The sequence below is a fragment of the Trachemys scripta genome, chromosome 7 (assembly GCF_013100865.1).
Source record: "Trachemys scripta elegans isolate TJP31775 chromosome 7, CAS_Tse_1.0, whole genome shotgun sequence".
NCBI lineage: Eukaryota > Metazoa > Chordata > Testudines > Emydidae > Trachemys > Trachemys scripta.
Window position 1 is genome coordinate 44,048,708 of NC_048304.1, and position 24,109 is coordinate 44,072,816.

Consider the following 24,109-nt stretch of genomic DNA (forward strand, 5'->3'; position numbering starts at 1 on the left):
CCAGAATTAGAAGGTTCCAGGGTAGCTGGAAATGGCAATTTAGGCTGAACAGAAAGAGTGAACAGTTCTGACCTCAGTGACAATAATGTTAATCCATGGGGCCAGATCTTCAGTTAGTGTAAATTGGCATAACTCCTTTGACTTCACTGAAGCCACTTTTAATTCCATTTATACCAATAATGATCTGGCCCATTGACTGCATTGTAGTCAAAATTACACCAGTGTCACCGAGAACAGAATATACCCCAGGTGCAGACATTAGAGAAGAAAGCAGAGAATCTAAGGATGCCCAACAAAGAAAGCAAAGGGGAAAATTCTCCCCTCAGTTATATCCATGCAATTAAGGATTGAATTAGGCTCAACTTGATTGAAGTACTGTAAAGAAGTTAGAAAATACAGAAAATAGGAGAGAGAGATGATAGAAGAATTAATTAAAAATAAGGATTAGAATTGGGTGTTAATTTAATTCAATTAAGATAAAGACCTTTGGAGAACTAAGAAGCAAATTCTGATCTGAGACATGCCCTGTGAAATGGGTGGGGTTGCATGGGATGTAATTGAAACTAGAATTTGGCCCATATGTAAATAGAATCTTCTAAATCAGTGTAGAGGACAGTCTAATTTCTGCCATTGTTTACACTACACTTTATAAGTGAGGGTAGAATTTGTCCCAATATTATTTTATGATTAATAGTATCTAGCTCTTATACAGCACTTTTCAGAAGTAGAATTCAAAGTGCTTTACCAAAGAGGTATCATTATTCCCCTTTACATTATGTAACACTTTTCATCCGTAGATCTCAAAGCAGTTAGTTTACAATGGAGATAAGTATCATTAGTCCCATTTTATAGATGGGAAAACTGAATCACAGAATAAGTGTTGAGAGTCTCAGTGTCTTGAAAAAAGAACAGGAGTACTTGTGGCACCTTAGAGACTAACAAATTTATTTGAACATAAGCTTTCATGGGCTACAGTCCACTTCATCGGATGCATAGACTGGAACATACAGCAAGACGATATTTATACATACAGAGAACATGAAAAGATGGAAGTAGCCATACCAACTGTCTTGAGAACAGAAAGGAGCACAGTAGATAAGCAGGACAAGTCTTCTACCGAGGGCAAATGCCAGCTTGATAAATGCATACTTTTTTTATTTTTCCCTGAGCGTGGGAGCGCTGCCCTTCTTTCCCACAGCTTGTGACTTCAAAGGGATCATGCCTGTGAGAAGACAAAGACCTATGCTGAATACATTCCAGGAAGAAGGTCTTCTGCCATCACCACAGTGTTGGAAGGAGCTGCTGCTAAGCACTGTGTCATAATGAGATAGGTATTTTTAGAGAACAATTTTAATTAAGATCCCTCTGAATGTTCCATCTTCTTAAGTAAATAACAATTTGCTGTACTGGCATGTTTGTCATCTTGTCTGATCCTGTTCTCCTGTTCCTAATTAATTCTCAACTGTGCGTGGGTGGCAGGATTAGCATATGCAGTCAGCGTCCCATCAGCCACTTCTCCTATCACTGTCTAAAGAAGCATTACACAAGAATGTCATGCTTGGAAAAGAGATGACTAAGGGGGGGGACATGGTAAATGTCTATAAAATCATGACTGGTGTTGAGAAAGTGAATCAGGAAGTACTATTTACCTTTTTACATAATACAAGAACCAGGTGTCACCTGATGAAATTAATAGGCAGCAGATTTAAAACAAATTTAAGGAAGTACTTCTTCAGACAATGCACAGTCCACCTGTGGAACTCATTGCCAGGGATGTTGTGAAGGTCAGAAGTATAATTGGGTCAAACAAGAATTAGATAAGTTCATAGAGGATAGGCCCATCAATGGTTATTAGCCAAGCTGGTCAGGGATGCAACCCCATAGTCTGCATGTCCCTAAACCTCTGACTGCCAGAAGCTGAGCCTGGACAACAGGGGATGGATCACCTGATGATTGCCCCTGTTCTGTTCATTCCCTCTGAAGCATGCGGCACTGGCCACTTTGGGAAGACCAGATACTAGGCTAAATGGTCCTTTGATCTCATAGACTCATAGACTTTAAGGTCAGAAGGGACCATTATTATCATCTAGTCTGACCTCCTGCACAACACAGGCCACAGAATCTCACCCACCCACTCCTGTATCAAACCTGTGTCTGAGCCATTGAAGTCCTCAAATCATGGTTTAAAGACTTCAAGGTGCAGAGAATCTTCCAGCAAGTGACCCGTGCCCCACGCTGCAGAGGAAGGCGAAAAACCCCCAGGGCCTCTGCCAATCTGCCCTGGAGGAAAATTCCTTCCTGACCCCAAATATGGCAATCAGCTAAACCCTGAGCATGTGGGCAAGACTCACCAGCCAGACACCCAGGAAAGAATTCTCTGTAGTAACTCAGATCCCACCCCATCTAACATCCCATCACAGGCCATTGGGCATATTTACCGCTAATAATCAAACACCAATTAATTGCCAAAATTAGGCTATCCCATTATACCATCTGATCCTCTGTGGCCATTCTTATGCAGTTCAGTTACTTTACTAGGCATACATAGGGTCAGAGTCTGTGTTGATTTAACCTGGGGTTGCACAGGATGTAAATCAGTGCTGAATTTAGTCTATTGAGGATAAAATCATATGACACTACTACTTCAGTACCAAGAGTGAAATTTCCCTCTCCTTTACACCATTTAATTTCCATTGAAATTAACAGGGTTGAACCGATGTAACAGAGGAAAATTTGACCCTGAGTGTTTAACCTGCTTGAATAAATTCAAGAGCTCACAAAGGTCTGATCTTCTTAAGTGCTAGATACCCTTATCGGCAGTTGATTTGCAGGGAGAGGAGCACACTCAATATCTTACAAAAGGTGCTCAGCCCCTTGCCATATCAAGCCCTCCCTTGTGACTAGTGGGGGAAAAAAATCTTTCTTACAAGCTCAGAGATTTACACTCCTTCCCCTTTCTGATTTCTGTTTGTGTAACCAAAGACAGTCACTCTTAGAGCCACTGCCACAGTGTGTGAAGTGGACTATAGCTGCATCAAAAAATGTGTTGAAATCAGTACACAACACTCCCACTCCCCTCTCTTTAGATGTTTTTTATTAACAGACAAATGAGGTTATAGAAATGACAGTTATTGTACCACAGAGAGCCTGCTGCCCACAAGGTACTGCCTCCCATGATCTCCAGATTAAGTGAATTTCTGCTGTATTGATAATCAGGCAGATTGATGTTCTGTTTATACCCAGAACAGCTACATTATGGACAAGCAGGAATGCAGCATCCTCCATGCTGCTCCCTGGGGGTCACATCTAAAAGTTGTGAGGGGGGCTTCAGACGCAGATGGCATTTGGGGCCCTCCCACAACTGCCAGAGCATGCATTTTGAAACAATCCCCAGTATCCAGCACTGCATTTTGATTGCCCGCAAAAGGAGGGTGATGATCAAAATGGAGAGCAAACAGCAATGGAAGTCAGCAGGAGTTTTGCTTCCACGAGGACAGCAGGATCAGACTATATACTGAAAGTTTTTCTTTACTTGTATTACTAACAATGCTTCAGATTATTAAAAATGAAAGGATTCACATTTCCCCATCACTCCTGTTTGTTCAGGTTTGTGGTTCATTCTGTCCGGACAGGGAACTAGTCTGGTTAATTTTACTTCGTGTTTGTAGTCAGTTTCATCCTTTCCTCCACAATCCTCACAAAAAGTGAACTACAGCATTCTACAGTAATTGTGCAAAGCACTGCAATTTACAACACCACCATGATTAGAGACATTACTATGCCAGTGTTGTCTTTTTAAATAAGGGAAAGCTTTTGAGACTGATTTTCCAAAACAGCAGGTTAGTTTTTAAAGGGACACTGACAAATAATTTCATTTTTAAAAAGTGTTTCAAGGAGTTTCAGCTACTACATCTGCCTCTGTCCCCTGCAGCTTCTGTGGTTCACAGATTTTTTTATTTCCATCATTGTAGCACCACAACACTTATTTACAATGAACAAATATTGGTGTATGTGTAACCCCTCCCCAATAGATGGGACTCCTTGAAATGCAGACCCCTGCGAACAGCAGCACTTCGGTCCTAGCAACTCACAGAAATCAGAAGGCTGGGTTGAGGAGGAGAAAGAATCACCTTTTCTTGGCAGCAAGCAAGAGGCAGGGGCAGTGAGGGGAGAAAGATTCTCCCTCCAGCTGTCAAGAGGAGGGAGGAGAAAAGAGAAGTTCTCTACTTGAAGCAGCCAAAAGGCAGCTTCCCCATCACAGCAATCAGGAGGCAGAGAGGGAAGAGAGCTTGATATGTATCAGACATCCATTTGCTAAGGACTATACGAAAAAGGGAGGCACAGGGCAGGACCTAGGAATAGATAGGAATCGCAGTGACACTTTCTGGTCAGCCAGAGCTGGGGAGTTTTGTGACAGGCTTCTAACCAGGTCATGCTCCTGGTCCTTGCGCAAGGATAGGGAAGTAACTTTCCCTTCTGGCTAATAGGTTTTGGCCTCTGGGTATAAGGATTTCAGTACATTTTACAAGCCCTTTCCATAAGCCAATCTAGGCCCTTATACTTTAAGAGGAGCATGCTATTTTTTTCTCTGTATAATTCCACATAAACAAAAAGTGACTGCAGTTTTCATTCAGTGGAGACAAATACTAGTAATGGGCGAGCAGGGATTTTATTCACAGGGAACAGGCACTGTGCTGTTTACAGAAAGGGTTGGTGAGCAGAGAAAGACACCTTCCCTTCTGCCTTCTCAAAACACCATCGACTGAGATGTGTTACAGCTTTTCAACCTCCGCTCACCCTAACTAAATCACTGTTTCGCTTCTTGGAGGGCCTGATCAAAAGCCAAAGCCTTCCAAAGGCTTTGGACCAGGCACTAAAAATACTATGAAGCATCCCAGAGGCTTTACATGGGGGAATGACTCATAGCAATCACCTCCCAGAGCGGCAGAAATTGAGCATGAACTGGGTGTCATGCTCAGAATAACACCCACTACGGGTTTGCTTCACAATGGACCTTCAAGGCTGTTGTGGGTGGGGTCATAAAGAGACTTACACATTAACTCCCTGAAATGAGTATGGCATTTTTCGGCACAGAATCCTATATTATCTGCCTGGGAAACAAAAATGGATAAAATAACATATCAGATGTGAATAGAACTTTTCTGACAAAGAATTGTTATTATATAGTATGCTATACTATTCATAACACCCAGATCGAACTACTACTCTGTATTGATTATAAAGCCCCTAATGACATTAGTTCAATCAAACTGTTAGCTAGAGAGAAGTGCAGTCGAGAGGTTAGAACAGGGGGACTGGAAGTCACGATTCCTGGGTTTTGTTCCCAGTGCCAATGGACAAATTGAGCTCTTTGTGCTTCAGTTTCCCTTAACATAGTGTATTCTTGAAAAGTGGCCATGACTCACAGTCACAAAGCACTTTGCTGTGTGCTGACCTTTGTGTGTCCAAAGTACTGAACCCCTACTAAGAGCAAATTCCAAAGGCTAATATGCTCTAAAAAGAAATGAAATAACCTTTTTCTTTTAATTCCTGTGTTGGGCTGATGCTGAGGAGAGGCCGGTTGTGTGTGGTGAACAGGTATAACAAGGCTAGCAGGAGCCCACAGAACAGATAAGGCACACACAGTTTCTCCTCTGCCACTCTGGCAATGTGCATGGACCCTAAGCTGGAAGGACTACTTCTTAAGGGAGTGTTCCTGTGGCCATTTGGTTCTTGGCCTCCCTGCAACCACTAGCAAGGCTGCCAATTAATGCTAATGGATTAGAGATGGTCAAAATATTTGCACAAAATATCCTCTTCTCCCTCCCCCACCCCCATGGAAAAGTGACCTTTTTGCAAATTATTGTTAGCATTAACCAAAGGTTCCTTTTTGGTTACATTTTTGGTGGTATTTTTGGTAATTTTTTTGGTATGAAAACTTATCAGTTACTGGAAGCCATCTTTTCTTTCTGAAAACCACATGGTCAGTAAATGAAAAATAGTCAATTTCAGTAAATAATATCGCATCATTTTTTTGGAGAAAAACAGAAAACAGGTTCATTTCCATGCCTGCAAAACAGAAAAAAATAAAACTTTGAAAACTGTTTGCAAAATCATTTTCCTATTTTTTGACCAGCGTCAATGTGAATACATGTCCAAAGGGAACTGGACAGAGGCCACCAAACTCATTTCACATAGACCCCCTTTAGCCTCATTTTCAGAGGTGCAGAGCCCCCAAAACTTGCAATTAAGTGGGTGTTCAGCACTTCTGGAAATTAGGCCATTAATGATCATTACTGACCTGAGCTTTACATCATGTTACCAGTCCTCAGAGCCATCCACTCCTTCACAGAACATCTCTTTTCTTAATGAGGCAGAGATAGTGGTTGCTTTTGTATTGGCTAATTTGTAAAACAGTCCACAAAACACACTGGTGTCACATTTGGCTGACTTCTTTTGCTATTTTTTCTTGCTGTCTGCATTTGGACACAAGAGGGAGCCCTGGATTACTGAAGGAAAACTACCTCGCCAGGGATTCCATATTTGTAGATTAAGATCTTTAACAATGTGCCAAACACTTTTCATGTATTTATTTATGCATATAGTACAATTAATGATAATAAGTTTATTCCTGCTGAGCCAGATTCTGCTCTCAGCTGCACTAGAGTAAATCCAGAATAAATTCTCAACTTCAATGGATTTGCACCAGTATAACTGAGGGCAGGATTTGGGCCCACATTTGTGAGTGAATAGGGAGTCGTGCATCCGAAGAAGTGAGGTTTTTACTCACGAAAGCTTATGCCCAAATAAATCTGTTAGTCTTTAAGGTGCCACCAGACTCCTTGTTGTTTGTGAAGTCACTCGTGAGCATCACCAAGGTAATTGAGAATTTAAAATACAATAAAACAATAGTGGCACTTTATAGCCTTTTCTTTAACATCTCTCAAGGTGTTTTACAAAGGTGGCTAGGTATTAAATATCTCCATTCTGCAGACAGAGAAACCGAGCCACTACGAGGTTAGGTGACTTGCTTAAGGTCACTCAGTGAGTCAGTGGCAGAGTTGTAGATGAACCCCAATGGCCCATTGTATTATGTCCCTGATAGCTGTGCAGTGAGATAGAAATAGTACAAACTGAAGTGACAGCCTTTTCTGCTTACTCACTTTCTGAAGAGGAGAAATGTATATAAATTGCTCATTGGAAACTATTCCACTTGTTTGTCCTCTATAAAAAAATAAAGCAGAGATAGGCCCAAGCCACAGAGCTTGGGTTCTGATCCAAACTATTCCAGGTATTGGGAGTGTTTGGATCAAGGGTTTGGGTCCAACCTGTTATAAAGAAAGGGGCTAGCTTCCAAACAGATGCCCAATATTTAGTTCTGGACACCCTTCTGTTTTCACTGACTTTAAAGGGAAGTTTGCCAGGGAATTCCACAGGATCAGACCCATCAGACAAATATTTGCCAGTATTCACTTAATGTATTAAGCTTACTGACTTCAATGAGAGCTGGATCGGGCCCTTGGAATGCCAGCTGTTGGCCTCGCACAGTGCCCCTTCCCTCCCCTCTTCACAGGGGTGAGGAATTCTCACTTGGAGTGGGTATCATTGATAGATATATATTAGATTGCTGATGTGGTGAGCAGCAGCCCCTGAGTGACACATTTAGGGCTGACACCTTGCTATATTAGCAAGGATAGAAGGAGGGGACAGCTGACTGAGACTTGAAGTTTGTCTCTGTACTGTTTGTCCTCTCTGTCGAGCTCCTGACCAGCAGTAACTAACCATGGATGATATTTACAAGGCAGCAGTGAGTAATATGTTTAAACTTACCTTGATCTGGGGGTGCCTTTGTTGTATTAGAAAGATGTTTCAAAGAGTTTTTGCTGATCTCCTAAAGCCACAATAAGGCACAGCAATGATTGTCTTTACACTATGAGTACTTAATGTAACAACGAAATGCATTTAGGAATGTTAGTTGTAGTGAGGTACCTTCTAGTTCAGAACATAGAATTTTTCATGCAATGGCAATTCTAAATATGTAATGTTCTTTTTGTAAGAAGATTCTTCTCAAAATAAGCTGCTAAATTATTTGTAATAAGTCTTTCTCTGGTTCTGTGTTGTGAAATAAAGAGATGGCATGTAAGTGTAATTTTAAATATATTTTGAAAAATCTACTGAAGTATCAGGTATGGTTACTGCTTTATCCAGGACTTGACAGATCAACTGTTTCAATGGGGAACCGAAGAGAATTTGAATAAGCTGAAACTGAAGCATTGTTATTTTTGTGTATTAAAATTCTGCCATTTCCAAGCTTCTTCCCGAGCTGAATGTTTTTCTGCAAAATATATTTTGAAAACCCCTTTTGATAAACGCTTAGGAAATAAGTGATCTGATTTGCAATTTCTCTTTCCTTGTTCTTGATATCTACACTGCAAAAAAATATAATGTAAAATATACTGGCTGTGCTTTCTAAAGAAGACAAGAGAAAGCAGTTTTGCCTTCAACCATTGCATATCAACCTTACTGTATAAACCCAAACTATTTTGTCTTCCCCCAGTAAAGATGCAGCATTATTTTGTACCTTAAATAGCTGATGATATGGAGGCAGAACAACACGAATGCGGTATCTTTCTGGAATCTGTATTGCACGAATCCCTTTACCTTGAATTCCGTGTTACCAGGTTCTGTAAATGACTCTTGTGATTGGTTACAGGGTTATATATGGTATTGCAGATAGTTAACAATTGATTAGGTTGGTATTCACATTTCTATCAAGAGCATAAAGATAAATCAAATGTGGATATTTCTTTCAAAATTCCAAGATGTCCTAAAGGAACAGGGATCATTGTTGACATATAGCAACAAAACAAGTTGTTCTTCATATTAGACTAATCTATGACCTGCACTGAGCTGGGACTCCATTCTACAGATTCCAGTCCTCTTGGGTTCAGTGAGCCAAAAGTCCAGGTCTTCAAAAAGAATGAAATAAAAAAGTGACCTATAGAAGTAAACAAAATTCACGTCTCTGCAATTGGCTCTTTATTAGACTCATGTTCCATAATGTATAGAGGCATCACACACATTGTTATGAAGAAATGTTGAAACATTTTGAAAGCCAGCAATGCTAACAATTAGCCAAATGGATCTGTCAGTCAGGCGGATGGAATGCATTCTCTAGCACAAAGGAAGAATTAGAGTCAAGAGACGGATAGAGGAAGGTTTCCCATGCACAACTTTCAGCCTCTTTCATACCTCTCAACCTGCTAAACCCCATACAGGTCAAAGACCCAGAAAACCAAATTAATCCCTAATCTAACTCCATGGATTTCAATGGAGTTTGAGTTTAGCTCAAAAAAGGGCCACAAATACAAAAAATTCCATCCCCCATAACCAACAAACTTCCTACTCCAAGCCTAGCGTTCTATAGCCAAGCAAGAGAGAGGACCAGAAGACTCCATGAAGTCCAGTAGAGACTTTGCTGTGCCAATTTTTTTAGCTTGGGGCACATTCAGATACTATGTTGATGAGAACCAGTAAAAAACTGTAAAGTAGATAGATGAAGTGGGATTCCTGTCTTGAGCAGGTTAATATAGCTGCATTTGTATTGTAATTAATTTACAAAGGCAAAGTAATATTGGGTTGGGGCACACATGTGGTTCTAAAATGCAGTACAACTGAGTGTAAAGGATATTTCCTTGGACCATTCCATAAAAAAAGATCCTAAATATATGTACTCTAAGAAAATATTAAACTGGAAGAAATCTAGAGAGTAACTAAAGCAAGGCAAAGTTGATTGGCTCACTGCTTATGTATCATGACAGCATCCTCAGCATTTACACACTGAGGCAGTAATGAAAGAAGTCAACCCCCAAAACAAGAAGATAGAGAGACTAAAAGAAAAAGACCATGAATAGATCATGTGGTCTTGGGGAGATCATAAACCACTTGAATTTCACCTCATGGTTTATTATTTTATTGATCTTCCTAGCATTATTGTTACCCATCATGTAATTTATGTACAGTACATTCCTATATCTATAAATTTATGCACACAAAGAAAGGCACTAGTTAAAGAGGGTTAGCTTGATTCAAAGGAATTGACCATTTGTGGTTTGTTGCAAGTTGATGGCACATTTTAATAAAGCATTGAATTAGTTTCCTAAATGCACCAACAGAGTCCAGTGGATTTTCATTTTCACTCATGTCTAGATAAGGTTATACAAATGCAGAGCTATTTTGGTAACGCTTTCAAACTCCACTGAACCGTACTAAGAACAGTGCCAAGGACAAGTGTCCAGATAAAAGGGCCCAAGGATAAATACCAATGCCATTCAGTTCCTGGGAACAATCAGAAGGTTTATCTTTATCTCCAGCACCTCAATCATTGGGGCTTATAAATAGCTAACATGCCGAAAGAGTTGAGTTACATGGAAGGCACGAAAGTGGCAATAGGCATGTATTTACTGGGAACAGCTCATACCTTCGGAGTCCCCAACTATCCTATTTTACTGCCAAAACAATGGAAGAGCAGCCTGCAGCTGCTTGCCTTCCATCATGGATGGCTGGACAAAAGGGTTCAGATTTCGTGATGCAATGCTGAAGAAGAATCCTGCTGCTATTGTTATCTGCATCTGATATGGATGGATCAGCTTCCCTGGTGTGTCCTCTGCATGTGTGGTTCGTTAAAAGTCAACATTTCTCAGCAAGAAATGCTGGTCATTTTTGCCTCTGCCCTCACAACAGGCTTGGCAGTTTTCTAGCAGAAATTCACAAGGCTATTATCAACAAAGGCCCAAGGCTGAAATAGCAGACAGGCTGCTGCAACTTCAGATTAAGGGGCATTGATAAAGCTCTGTCAGGGCTCAGGACTGGAATTAAGATCGTGATATAGCTCAGAAACAGAATGTATTGGCAACACTGGGGATATAGGACTAAGAACCTAGGGAAGCTGCTGGTAAATACTGTGGTTCATTGCCCTTATGTTATGGGCTGGTAAAGTGGTTGCAGATTTGGGTCCCATTTACATAGACTGATTTCAGAAAGAGGGTAGGGAAATGTTGTTAGAGCAGGACCAAAGGCAGAACCCTGTAAGCATCAAAATAGAGCTGCCTAGTGACAGAGGAGTGTGGGTGGCGACAGGAAGTAGCAGTTGGATAGCTGCTGGAGGAAAGGAACCAGGAAGGTGCTGAAAGCGCCACCAAATTCTGCAGGCCAGTTGAATAGGATGTTATGGTCTGTGGTATTAAATGAAACATTAAGATCAAGAAGGAATGAACTGAGAGGGGGAAGTAGGTTCAGATAAGAGGAGAGGTGCTAACATTGTCCAGACCAGTGGGTCTCAACCTTTCCAGACTATTGCACCCCTTTCAAGACTTTGATTTGTCTTGCGTGCTCCAAATTTCACTCACTTAAAAACTACTTGCTTACAAAATCAAACATAAAAATACCAAAGTGTAACAACACAGTGGTATTGAAAAATTGCTGACTTTCTCATTTTTACCATATAATTATAAAATAATTGATTGGAATATAAATAGTGTATTTACATTTCAGTGCAAATATCTGAACCTATTTTTCACTTATGAGCCTTGTCTGAAGCTGAAGCCCTGCCACCAGGGGCTGAAGCACGTAACTTAGCTTCATGGGGCCCTGGGCAATTGCCCTGCTAGCCACTGTCTAATGCCGGCCCTGCACTTGCGATCCCCCAAACCCATCCCATGACCTCTCTGGAGGCTGCAACCCCAAGCTGAGAGACACTAATCTACATGACTTGAATACCCCCTGGAGACCTCTGAGAACCTCCAGGGGTACACATACCCCTGGTTGAGAACCACTGGTCCAGACCCCTAGCATATGACTCAACTACACAATCCTATTTGCTGTTCATGATTAGTTAAGTTCATGGAGGATAGGTCCATCAATGGCTACTAGCCAGCATGGACAGGGATGGTGTCCCTAGCATCTGTTTGCCAAAAGCTGGGAATGGGCGACAGAGAATGGATCACTCAATGATTACCTGTTCTGTTCATTCCCTCTGGGGCACCTGGCATTGGCCACTGTCAGAAGACCGGATACTGGGCTAGATGGCCCTTTGGTCTGACGTTCTTATGTTCTGTTCCTGTAGATGTATCTTATTAATTCAAATTTACACTAAGCCCCCACTATTTGTTTGCTCTTGATAACCAGGGAAGGAGATGGAAATTATCTTACAGTCCAGTATTAGTTCAGTACTTGACTAGAGGAACTCATTTACATATGATGCATAGCAGGCATGTAGGGAACAGCCACTACCCCTATATAAGGCAGAGTAGGGTGCTCCTGCAACCTGCAAAGGCCATGGGTATGTAGAGTTTGGGGACTGGACCAAGGGCATGACAGGCCAGCTCCACTAGTTCTGGGATTACCGATGGACTTCAATAGACTTTGGAAGGGTTGTGGAGTTGCCCTCCGCTCTGTCCATAGATCCAGGTGTCCACTCCCACCAGAGCACAAAGCCTACTTAATCAAGGACTTGGCAGGATAAATTTTACACTAAGATTTTTCACATTAAACTGTAGTAATGCAGTTTCATTTTGTTACCCTTATTTAATTCTTCTTCAGACTCTGTATTACCTCCACTTTTCAGCACACTTTTAGAGCACCAATTACTTAAGACTAGAACAGAAAATGGAAGAAAAGAAGTCTCTCTGTTCTTCTGATAATCAAAGCAATGCAATAAAACCAGAAAACCTAACACAGTCCCATTATACTTGAAGGGACCAATCCTGTTCCCATTGAAATCATCTGGGACCGGGCCCTAAAATTCTCATCTTGTAGCTCTCCAAGGGAGCTGAACAGCAGGAGACATGTCAAAAAACAACAGCCCCTTGATACTTCATCCAAAATCAGAATTTATAAAAGGTGAATCTTAATGAAGGTTGTCCCATAATTAGTGGGATAGATAGTTCAGTAGATTCATACATTCTAACAGGGAAAAGCAGGACCGGCTGTAGGCACCAGCTTTTTTTTTTTGCTTCAGCAGTTGCGCTCTTGGAGGTTTTTTTTTTGCTTGGGGCAAAAAAAACCCTAGAGCCTGCCCTGGCGAAAGGGGTCTATTATGATCATGTAGTCAGACCTCCTGCATAGCACAGGCCATAGGACCTCACCCAGCAATTTCTACATGAAACCCAACAATCTGATGCCACACTTGAACATCTTTTAGACAGACATCCAGTCTTGATGTAAAGACTCTCAGTGAATTAACCACACCGTTGCATTGTTGCTCTGAAGACTAGGAGATCGTTGATCAATGTTTGGTCACTGGGTTGATGGCATTAGTTGTTATTTCTCACTTAACAGAGTGGACCACATGAAGGCTGCCATTTTCCACTCCTGAAGAAGGTAGACACCAAGACGAAGACCTGGTCAACCTGGTCCAGAAACTGGCATGCACAATCTGGGGGGTGGGGGGGAGCATCAGAATCTTTCTCTACTCCTTAACTGAGTACTGTGCACTGGTATGGACCAGAAGTGGCCACATTTAACTTGTTGATGTTCAACTGAACACTGCAATGCGGTGCATCACTGGAACCCTCAAGTTGTCCCAACATTATGGCTACCCGTGCTCTCACATATCGCTTGCCCATCCATTTGCCGCGATGCTGCAACCCTCCAGGAAGACTAGCGAATCGAGGAAAAGTAAAGTCTTCCCATCCACCAGGACCTCAAAGACATCCCTCAGCACTGCTTGAAGTCACACAAGCCCTTTTGGATCCATGTGCTTACCCTCCGACAATGTGACTTCAATCCTGATGAAGCTTGGAAAGCTGAATGGAGTTCACAAGACGTCACAAACAAACAACTTGTGAAAGACCAAATGCAGAAGATCCCAGGCTACAGTCTTCTGCAAAGCTTATGGGCAACCTTAAGTGGCGACTGCACAAACCATTGCAGCTGCAGGTACCTGATGCACAAATGGAAAATTAAAAACTCTCCAGTGTGTGACTGTGGTCACCCAGAACAGACCATGGAACATATAATGACTCAGTGTCCAATTCCCAAATACGAAGGAGGCATCACAGTGACGCTCTGCGCTACTACTGATGCAATTATCTGGCTTAAGCTAACTGTAAAATTATAATTGTTGCTCTACATCTACATCAGCCATACGAAGAACCACCACACAGTAGCTCTCAAGTGTGACAAATGCTCCTCTCACTCAGTCCCCCAACTTTGCTGCCCTGACTATCTAAAAGCCAATCATGCCACAGGCCTGAGACTCAGACTCTGGTTAAAAATAATGTTAACTCCTGAAGAGTGTAAAATATTTAAAAAAGAGGAACAGACTAAAGCAATATACCAAAAAAAAAAAAAAGAAGGGCCTGTGTCACAACTATCTAGGTAAAAGACCCCCTTACTCCACAAGAAGGGCTGTTGTGAAGATTAGTTGAAGGTTGTGAAGCATTTTGAACAAATAGTGTGCAATATAAGTGGTATTATCAATTAATGATAATGATTAAGTTTAATAAAAATGAATTTCTCTCTTTTTATTTTCATCACAGGTTGAGCAGTTGACAGAAGAACAGAAAAACGGTACGTGTGTCTTTACTCTGACACCATTGTAAACAAAAGATACTCTCTGTAATGGATAGTCAATCCGCCATCAACCCATGATGTTAGCCTATGGCTTGAACAGGCCAGCTCAGGGTCAACAATTGCTGCCATAAGAGAAAAACCACACCTCCAGCAGACAAAGTACAATGCAAAGCAAATGACTTCTCATCCCCAAGTTTAGGAAAAAGGCTAAGAGGCTGGCAGTGGAATTGCTACAATAATGTTTCATGGTATTTCTGGTCTTAATGCTCTTTGGGGCAAGCACAGGATCTTTTTGTGTGTCCGACCAACATCTAGCACAGTTGTTTTCAAACTTTTTAGGCTGCGTACCCCTTTCCAAATAATGTAGTCTACCACATACCCCCATCTGACATAGAGTCATAATATACCTATGATTAGTTTGCCAGGTCTTGCTAAATAAACTGCGTTGTCGGCTATTACAGGCTTTTCCTTGTGTACCCCTGATGAGAGCTCGCCTACCCTAATTTGAAAACCAATGGAGTTCTGTGCTGAACAGGGGCCTCTGGGCAGTTATATGCCAAAAGTCTTGAATAATAATAAGGAAAGGAAGTACCAGAAATCCTGTTACAAAGCCTATTCTCGTGAGAATTCCAGCCCAATTTTGTAGAGCTAAGATGTTTGGAAAGTTCGGTGGTGGGGAAGTTGGAATCGGGGCTGTTCTAGCTGTAGGTAAACTAGGCAGCTGCCTTGAGGGGCAGATTTCTGGGGGCAGCACAGAGATTTCTGGGAGAAGTGATTTTTATTTAAATGCTCATGCTTGTCTACACTGTGCCGCAGGTGGTTTACAGGGGTGTGAACGGCAGAGCTCGCTAACATATAGAGCTCTAATGGCCCCATCTAGACCCTGCTGGAATGAAGAGGTAGTGAGTTTGTGCTGATGTAGTCCTGTGTCAACAGGACTATGTTAACATACACTAGGTGCCCGTTAGTTCATGCCAGAAGGTCTATACAGGGCAGTTACAGTGCAACACATTACAGCGCTCTATAATTCACACCCCCATAGACCTGTCTGTGGCAGGAAGTGGGGGCAGCACACTGAAGCTTTGCATAGGGCAGCAGAGTGTCTTGAGCAGCCTCTGGTTGGAACTTCTGGGTACTTATCTAAACTTTGAGCCATTAAGCTCTGTCTACTGTAGACTCTCCAACTAGGGTGAACACACAGCAAGTTTGAAAAATCAGGACAGGAGTGACAGGTAATAAGGGCTATATAAGAAAAAGCCCCAAATATCGTGACTGTCCCTATAAAATCGGGACATCTGGTCACCCTATCTCCACCTGTACTTTACAATGGCTGACAAAGAATCTCTCAGTTCTTCCACTGGGGTTGATCACACTGTGTTAAATTGGGTGTTGAGTAGAGCTTACCCCAGCAGGATGACTGATTTCACACCAGTGCAGGGGAGGTGGAGGAAATTAAGTTTGACTTCCATTGACACAGCTAAAAAGTCTTCTGCAGACACACCATTGAAGTTTGTCCAGTTTTGGATCACCATAGCAATGAAACTCCCACGGATTTTCTGTGTGCTAAGTCCATTTCTCCTTTTCCTCTCTAGAATTCAAGGCCGCCTTTGACATCTTTGTCCTGGGTGCTGAGGACGGATGCATCAGCACGAAGGAACTGGGGAAGGTGATGAGAATGCTGGGGCAGAATCCAACCCCTGAGGAGCTGCAGGAGATGATAGATGAGGTGGATGAAGATGGTGAGCTATTATCTTAAATCCTCTAGGTGTCTCAGTGCACTGCAAAGCATTTACAGGGGGCCAGAATCACAGTGGTTATTAGCTGGACTTTAAATACTGTGCAGTCAGGCTTTGAAGTCACAAGAATCATATGAAAGAAAACAGAGTGTACTCTACTTCCACCAGAGAAAGTAGATCAATATCGCAAGCACCAGGAATGTTGAGACACCTTGGAAACAACCAAACTCTGGTAGTTTTTACCTGTTCCTTCGTACTTCTGGAGTCAGACAAACTGAGTAACCACACTGGTTAATGCAGGTGGATCACTTCTGGTAATATTGTAGACACGGACATTCTGTGTGGCGTGAACAGTAAAGATACAATGCCATTTTCAATTGGCCACAAGGCCCTTGGCCACAATTCCATCTCTGCAATGGCTTTGCAGCATGCTGTGCACCAATTGGATGCCACTACCCACTGCATAAATTGGTGCACTGCAGAGCTATTGTGGGCACATATGGCCCAATCCTGCAAGTTGAACTAAGCAGGTGGACCGCTCCACCCTTGTGGAACTCTAACAGAACTCAGTGGATGCAGAGCTCTGCCTGTCTGGAATAAATTGCAAGACTGGGACCGTAGGTTATAAAATGCTAAAGCTGAGATTTTCCAAGGGCCCCAGACACCCACTGAGTTTCAATGAATGCTTAAGTGTCTTAGATGCCTTTGAATATTCCAGTGTAACAGATGGAAGGCACTGAAAATATTACTACTGTAACGGATGCAAAGAGATTTCTCAAACCTTTTTTAAGAGACACAGGTGCTCAGATACTATAGTGATGAGGGCAGTATAAGCATGCATATAGAAGAGGACACGTAAAAAATTATAGGTTGAAAATTTGATCCAACATTTTTTTTCTTCTGTGCTTGCAAATTCCATGGAATTATAGATGTGCAGATTTTTAATCCCAAAACAAATTCTTCAGCGTGCGGACATGTACACGCACAACAATATACCCACAAACAACTTCATAATAACAAACCAGCATGTGCAGATTGGCGGGAAACAATCTAGGAAAGAAACTGATAAAGATTTCAGTTCCAAGCTTCCAAAAGCTTATTAAACACAAAAGCAAGAAAATTTATGCTAAGAATTAAGGCAAATATCTCACCAGTGTCATTTAAACAACAAATGATAGCATAAAAAATATAGTGTTTGATTCTCCACTGTCTTGCACCTTCCATAGTAATTTACATCTGTGCAACGAGGGTGTCAAATGCTACCAAATCCGAATTTTTCACACATTTACACCAGTGGTTGTGTTTTATATTCAATTTGCACTTGTTTAAATGAATACATAAGGTGCAAATCAATGGTGAATCCATCCCATAATCTGTTACCCACTCCTTAGTGCTACTAACATGAAGTCTGTGGCTGGATTACTAAATAAAAGATTAATCTCTGTTTTATGTATATGCCTGTTTGTCCAAAAAAAACCCAACAAAAAAACGAGAAAAAAACCCACAGAAGATTGCCTTCTAGATTGTAGTGTAATCTAAACCTTGTTTATTTCACCTTCAGGCAGCGGCACTGTAGACTTTGATGAGTTCTTAGTTATGATGGTCCGATGTATGAAAGATGACAGCAAAGGAAAATCAGAAGAGGAACTCTCAGATCTCTTCAGAATGTTTGATAAGTAAGAGACTGGACTGTAATACACTAAAACAAGAAACGACACTGCTAGATATTATTGTTAGAAGAAAAGGAACAGGCTGACCCAGAGATGGATTTGAGTATTGGCTTCTTTATTGCAATACTTGTTCCCCTCGACCAAATTGTCGAGTAAGCACTGGATTAGTTACAGCACACTTTTTTTATTTAAGTTAGTATGTTAATGCCTACATCCAGTACAACACCCCAAAAATCTTTATTAAGTAATAAAAACACCCATACAATTAGTATACCCACCCCTGTCTTTTATTCACAGCATTACATGTTAGACAGGCATTTTAACCTTGAAAATACATTTCTTTGCAGCAATTTGTTGCTGCAAATTTCCTTAATCAATGGTTCTCAGGGGAGGGAGGAAGGGACCATGACTCAGGGCTCGCTTGTGTAACTGGGAAAGAAGGGAGGGGGAGATAACACTTCTTTTACACAACTACATTTTTTTTAGAGAACTATATTTTTTATGCAGCTGCAAGGCTTATCAATTCTCAACAAGCAACAGGGAAGGGAAAAGAATGGAAATTTATTTATAAAATGAAGAAATACTGCTTGTCTGTGCCTTCCTTCCCTAATGCCATGTCAGCATACCAGCAGCTTCCCAGGTTTTTACTTAACCCTAACATCTCCCAATAATTATGGTGCTGCTGAATATGTCCCCATAGTTACAATGGAGTTGAGTTTTGTGCTGAAAGCAGCAACCAACCACTTTGTGATATCTGAAGAACACAAAATGACAACACTTATTCTTTGAGCACAGAATTAATTTTCTGAGAATTTTCAAGTAAAGCCATTCATCAGTTTATAAATTAAAATTCATTTAAAAACGGCCCCTTTTAGAAAGTTAGCTCTGTGTCAGACCCTTTTTGTTCCAAGTAATATTAACTCTTAACTTTCCCATAGTTAAGACTCATTGAAATCTTGTGCATGGGCTCTATTTGAAGAAATTAGGTTGTAATTAATTTGATGATTCCTGTATCTAATTGTTAGGATGATAGATTATAGGCTGAGCTTGCTCAGACATTGCCTATCTACACAAAAATTGCCAGAGAGGTGAATCTTGAGTAGATCTGGTGCCACAAGTAGTTTTGAAAAAGAAATATATAATATTAAGGGCTGTCTTTTGATATTACTTTTCATAAGTTAACATTTCCCCTTCAGCAGAAGTTGGTGCGTAAAAATGTCTCCTCCAGGGAAAATCAAAGAATTTCCCTCTTTCAAAATGGACCAAAGCACATGCTTCAACAGTTTGCTGAATCAAAGCTTCATCACTTGCAAAAGACTTTTACTTCTCCATGTACTATTTGTCCATGAAGACCATCCCTTAATTCACTAGCAGAAGCAAATAGTTACTATTCTCTGCTTTCTTTGTCTCAGCAGGAGGCACACAAATCCTGTAGGGTTACTCCAATAGAGACCTGCAGAAAGGGGAGAGTTGGTGTCCCCTCATTTATTTATCCTACCAATTCATGACAGGAAACCCAAGACAATGAGTCACTAACGGGCAATTTGCTGATAAAAAACAGATTGGAGACCAAGTGGAAGTGATGTAACATGGGGTGCGGTTGTCCATCCATTTACAGTATTTTTGGTTTTTATCTTTGAGCCATTCTGTCATTGCACAGAAATGCTGATGGATACATAGACCTTGACGAACTAAAGATCATGCTACAGGCTACAGGAGAGACCATCACCGAAGATGACATAGAGGAACTGATGAAGGATGGAGACAAAAACAATGATGGCAAGATTGACTATGATGGTAGGTGTGTTTTTGTGCATAATTTGGTTAAAAGTAAAAATGGGATATCCATTGTCCTCAGGAACTCAGAACCTTAACAAAAGATGTAAGTAGTACATATTAGAGATGGGCCTAAGACTCACAATTCAGATCCAGGTTTTAATTCCCACAAAGTTTGAGAGTGTTCAGGTATGGGATTAGGATTTGGTCTTTCATAGAGGTATGAGCCAGCTTCAAAATTAGGCAGGCTGCAGACCTAGGTACAGATTTTCACCCTCTGCCTCGAATATTGAAGGATGTTCAGACACAGGTATTGGTTTCCACCCACTACAGAGGCAATGAACCGGTGCAAAACCAAGATCTGGATCCAATCTCTCCAAATTCCAGAAGGTTTGGTTCAGGCTCTGAAACATGACATTTAGTAGTCCCACGCTTTCAGAATAGCTTCTAAATATGCACATGCAATATTTGGGGAGAACAAACATTTGAATTTGCTTGCACGAGTGCTACTTTGGTTGGTGAGAGGTATTGAAGGTGCCCCCTTAGCTCACATAGATATGGTTTATTATGTATACAAAGTTGCAGGTACAAATTTGAAGAGTTGGCTGGGTTTTTCCCTAGACCATACAAAGAATGATATTGATAAAGATTCTGCTTTATAACTGCCTGTGCCACTTTTGTATTATTATTATTGCCAGAACTACCTAGGGAAGGCGTGATGTGTGTATAGACCCCACACAGCAGCAAGTCACAGAATGAAGAGAGTAATCACTGCCCTTGCTGTGGGCTCTATGGCTTGTAAGCAAACAGCTGGGATAAAAAGCTGCAACCCAGACAGAGCAGGGTGGCTGCTAGAGAGGCTGGGAGCCATCGTAGGGAAGCTCCATAGCATCAGATGAGGCAAAGCTGCCCAGAGAGATCAACTTCCAGGCAGAAGGGTGCCATACGCAAGAGGCCCACAAAGACTGTAGGTAGAAAGCAGCCCAGGAACTAAACAAATGCCCCTGACTGCCTAATACAGATTTCCTGGGCTGAGACCCAGAGGAGAGGGTGAGCTTGGAGGGAAGGGGCAGGGACTGCTGAAGCCTCAGATTTGGACTGGCAGCCCTAACATAAGACTGTTGGACTTTATTTCAGTTTTTGCTTCCTTTGTTCCTTCCCTGGTGAAGAAGGGAGAGAGGGATACTGGGCCCACAGGCCTAGTGGCGGGAGGCCCCTTACCACCCCAGAAGGGGAGAGATTCCAATGACTCAGACAAAGGGTCTGGAGCTGTAAAGAGAGGCCAAGTGCTATAGGCCACATTTCAGAATACCAAAAGGGAAACTGAGGCAAGGCTGCTGTTATCAAACTCTTGGCCATAGGGGGTGCATTAAAGGGCTAGAGACCTGACAACAGGGGGTTAGTTCTCTTCTCCGTTACACACAAACAACACAACTGACTTCATAGTGGGTACCTTCTTCAGAGAAATATAATTATGTAGGCCCTGATCCTGAAACTGACTCCATGCAAGTGGTCTCCTGTGCCCCCACAGAACCCCAGTGACTTCAAAGGGCTCTATGCAGGCACCTGGACTCACCTGAATGCACCAAGCTGCAGGATCAGAGCTTTCATCATACCTACACAGGCATCAGTCTCCAGCACAATCCATGCTCTGGAGTCATCATCACTGTCAGAAACTGAAAATAAAACTATTACACATGAGAGCTTGTCAAAAACATTTTGTCAGAATTTTAAAATTTCAGCCATTCAATGAAGCTGGTTTAAAAAAAAATAAATTTAAAAAAGGGTTGGGTTTTAACTTTTGTCAAAATTTCTAAAATTCTCGACCAGCTCCAGTTAATATGATTTTTTTAAAAAAATGGGAGCTGCAGTTTCAAATTTGTATGCACAGGGCATTTTTAGAAAGTTGTTGCTCCGAATGTTAGATACCTTGAGCTACAGCCTCATCTGATATAAAGTGGCATCTATCTATTGATTTCAGCGAGGCTATGCTGATTTATAAGGTGAAATTTGATCACTTGTCTACTAAGCCCAGACTTCAGCTAGTAAGCCTACTCTAAGTCTTTCTGTACTGCAGGTCTTTCACTGTGCTGAATCACGTTAGTGCTACTTCCAGGAGGAGTAACAAACCCCTCTATGACTGGAGCAAAGCTAGCTATGTTATTAGGTATCAGAGTAGCAGCCGTGTTAGTCTGTATCCGCAAAATGTTATTAGGCATTTGGAATTATGAAGGGGAGAAAACAGGTGAGAGAAGAAGGGTGATTCTGGAGATACCCAGAAAGAATGCCAAGTGCTACACACTGACTCTCCGATTGTCATCTAAAATGCACGTCTTTAATTTCCCTTGCTTGGCAGAATTCCTGGAGTTCATGAAGGGAGTTGAATAAATCTGAAACACAGCGTGCAGCCTCGACTTTTAAAAACCTCTGATTCCTCATCTCGTCTATGTGGTTGCGTCTGCTTGGCTGCTAGCATGAAGACTAAGTGCTGAACAGGGTGGCCATCAGAAGAATACACTCTGTTTGTTATTAAGTGCCTCAGATGGTCATTCCATGGATATTTAAGAAAGAGACCTAATAATTATCAAAGATGTTGCTCCTTTGAACAATAGCAAATGTGAGAGAGCCAAGTCTTGAGTCCCTTGACACACTCTGGAGCAGATAACATAGTGAACATATCATTAAGTCTGTAAAGAATGTTTTTCCTATAGTCTAGTAAGAACCTATCAGCTGTAAAAAGCAAAACCAGTGACTGCCAGCAGACTGTGCCAGCAGGGCACAGAACTCACATGTAACCCCTTTATGAGTTGCTCAATCCTGCATACTTCTTACAGCTACACATTGAATCAGGCATTTAGAGCAAATTCCTGTTCCTAGTGAAGTTGTTAGGAGTTTGCCATTGGATTTGATGCTACCATGATTTGGCCCCCAGCGCTTGATGGGTTGAATCACATCACTTAGAAAATATTATAGTGAAACAATTAGCATTTGAACCTTCAATTGAATGATGATTTGAGACACTTAAACTGTCACTGAACATTCTGACAATCTCTACTCTTCCTCCACCTCCAACCATTGATTTAAAGTGCAATGTAAACGGGCAATGTGTACAGAAATAAGATTCCTTTTTGAACTGCTAATAAAATAATTCATAAACTAGAATAATTATTTCATTCCTGTTTGTTTCACAGAAGCAATTTATAGTTGCAGATGTAAGACCAGCAAAAGGAACTCCCAGATGAAAGATGCTCAGTGAAGTGTCAGGTTTGAATAAAACCACACAGTGTTGGGAGAGGGGGAGGCAGGGACAGGTATCTAAGGATGAAAGCTTTTCACTTTCCTCAAAGTAACCTATTCATAATCTCCATTACTGAGTGCAGATATCACTGAGATTATGCCAAAAGTGGTCATGGTACTCTACAAACACTGAGTAAGGCACATCCACAGCCCTGAGAAGCTTTTGATTAGAGCTGGGCAAAAATTTTTTGTCAAATAGTTCATTTGCTGGAAAATGCAGTTTTGTGATGAACAAAAACTATCCACAAATTCAGGTTGAATTCAACACAGTTTTGGTTGAATAAAAAATGAAAGCAAAAAGTCAAAATGGCTTGTTTAGACATTTTCTAAATGAAACACTGACTTTTCATTTCAAAATGATGTTTTGTGGTGAAATTTAGTTAGATGTGCTTAATTTTTTTCCTCCAAGAGTAAAAACCACCCAAAACAATTTTTTTCTGATTCTTTGTTTTGGCACCAAACAAAAATATACACTCAGCTATACTTATGATCTAACAGAGACAGAATATGGCACTACAGTTTACAGAAGGGAGAACGAGGCAAGATTATTGGTGAGCAGAATAAGATAGAAAGGATCCCTGGAGGAAGCAGGTTTAAGAAGGGATATGAAAGAGCAGTTTGAGAGACCTTGCTGGGCAGGACGTGGGAAACTGTTCCAAGCATAAGGGGGAGCATGACAGAAAATGCAAAGCTGAGAGACCCTGATTCAGCAAACACTTAAGCCTAAAGAATGTCTACATTATGAGTGCTAGGGCAGCAGAGCTAAAGTGCCGTAATTATGCAGCTGCAACCCCATAGTGTAGATGCAGACAACATCAATGAAAGGGGTTTTTCCATTGCTGTAGGAATTCCACCTCCCTGAGTGACAGGAGCTAGGATGATTGAAGCAATCTTCTGTCAACTTAGCCGCATCTACTTGGTCAGCACAGCTACGGTGCTCAGGGTGTGGATTTTTCATGCCCCTGGGAACCATAGCAGTGTCAACAGCTGTTTTACCTGTAGACCGAGCCTAACTCCGGTTGGCTTTAGTGGGATTTAACCACAAGTTCAGGCTCT

The 24,109-nt window shown here is 41.4% G+C and overlaps 1 protein-coding gene and 1 long non-coding RNA gene across 2 annotated transcripts; one reads left to right on the forward strand and one right to left on the reverse strand.

Annotated features, from left to right (window-relative positions):
* Positions 1 to 1,027: 1,027 nt before the first annotated feature.
* LOC117881052 lies at positions 1,028 to 6,472 on the reverse strand. The gene is made up of 3 exons (XR_004646677.1): positions 6,302 to 6,472; positions 5,054 to 5,111; positions 1,028 to 1,222 (listed from the first exon to the last, which is right to left on the reverse strand). It is a non-coding gene; the product is annotated as an uncharacterized LOC117881052 (long non-coding RNA).
* Positions 6,473 to 7,656: 1,184 nt separating this feature from the next.
* On the forward strand, positions 7,657 to 22,918 carry TNNC1 (troponin C1, slow skeletal and cardiac type). The gene is made up of 6 exons (XM_034776970.1): positions 7,657 to 7,807; positions 14,541 to 14,571; positions 16,167 to 16,313; positions 17,872 to 17,986; positions 19,641 to 19,777; positions 22,113 to 22,918. Exons 1-6 carry the CDS (start codon positions 7,784 to 7,786, stop codon positions 22,142 to 22,144), a joined length of 486 nt encoding a protein of 161 aa, XP_034632861.1. The 5' UTR covers positions 7,657 to 7,783; the 3' UTR covers positions 22,145 to 22,918.
* Positions 22,919 to 24,109: the final 1,191 nt, after the last annotated feature.

Coding starts and splice junctions, on each gene's coding strand:
- TNNC1 (XM_034776970.1), top strand. CDS start 7,784: ATGGATGATATTTACAAGGCAGCA. Junction 7,808..14,540: donor ATGATATTTACAAGGCAGCA/GTGAGTAATATG, acceptor TTTTCATCACAG/GTTGAGCAGTTGACAGAAGA. Junction 19,778..22,112: donor TGGCAAGATTGACTATGATG/GTAGGTGTGTTT, acceptor CTTGCTTGGCAG/AATTCCTGGAGTTCATGAAG.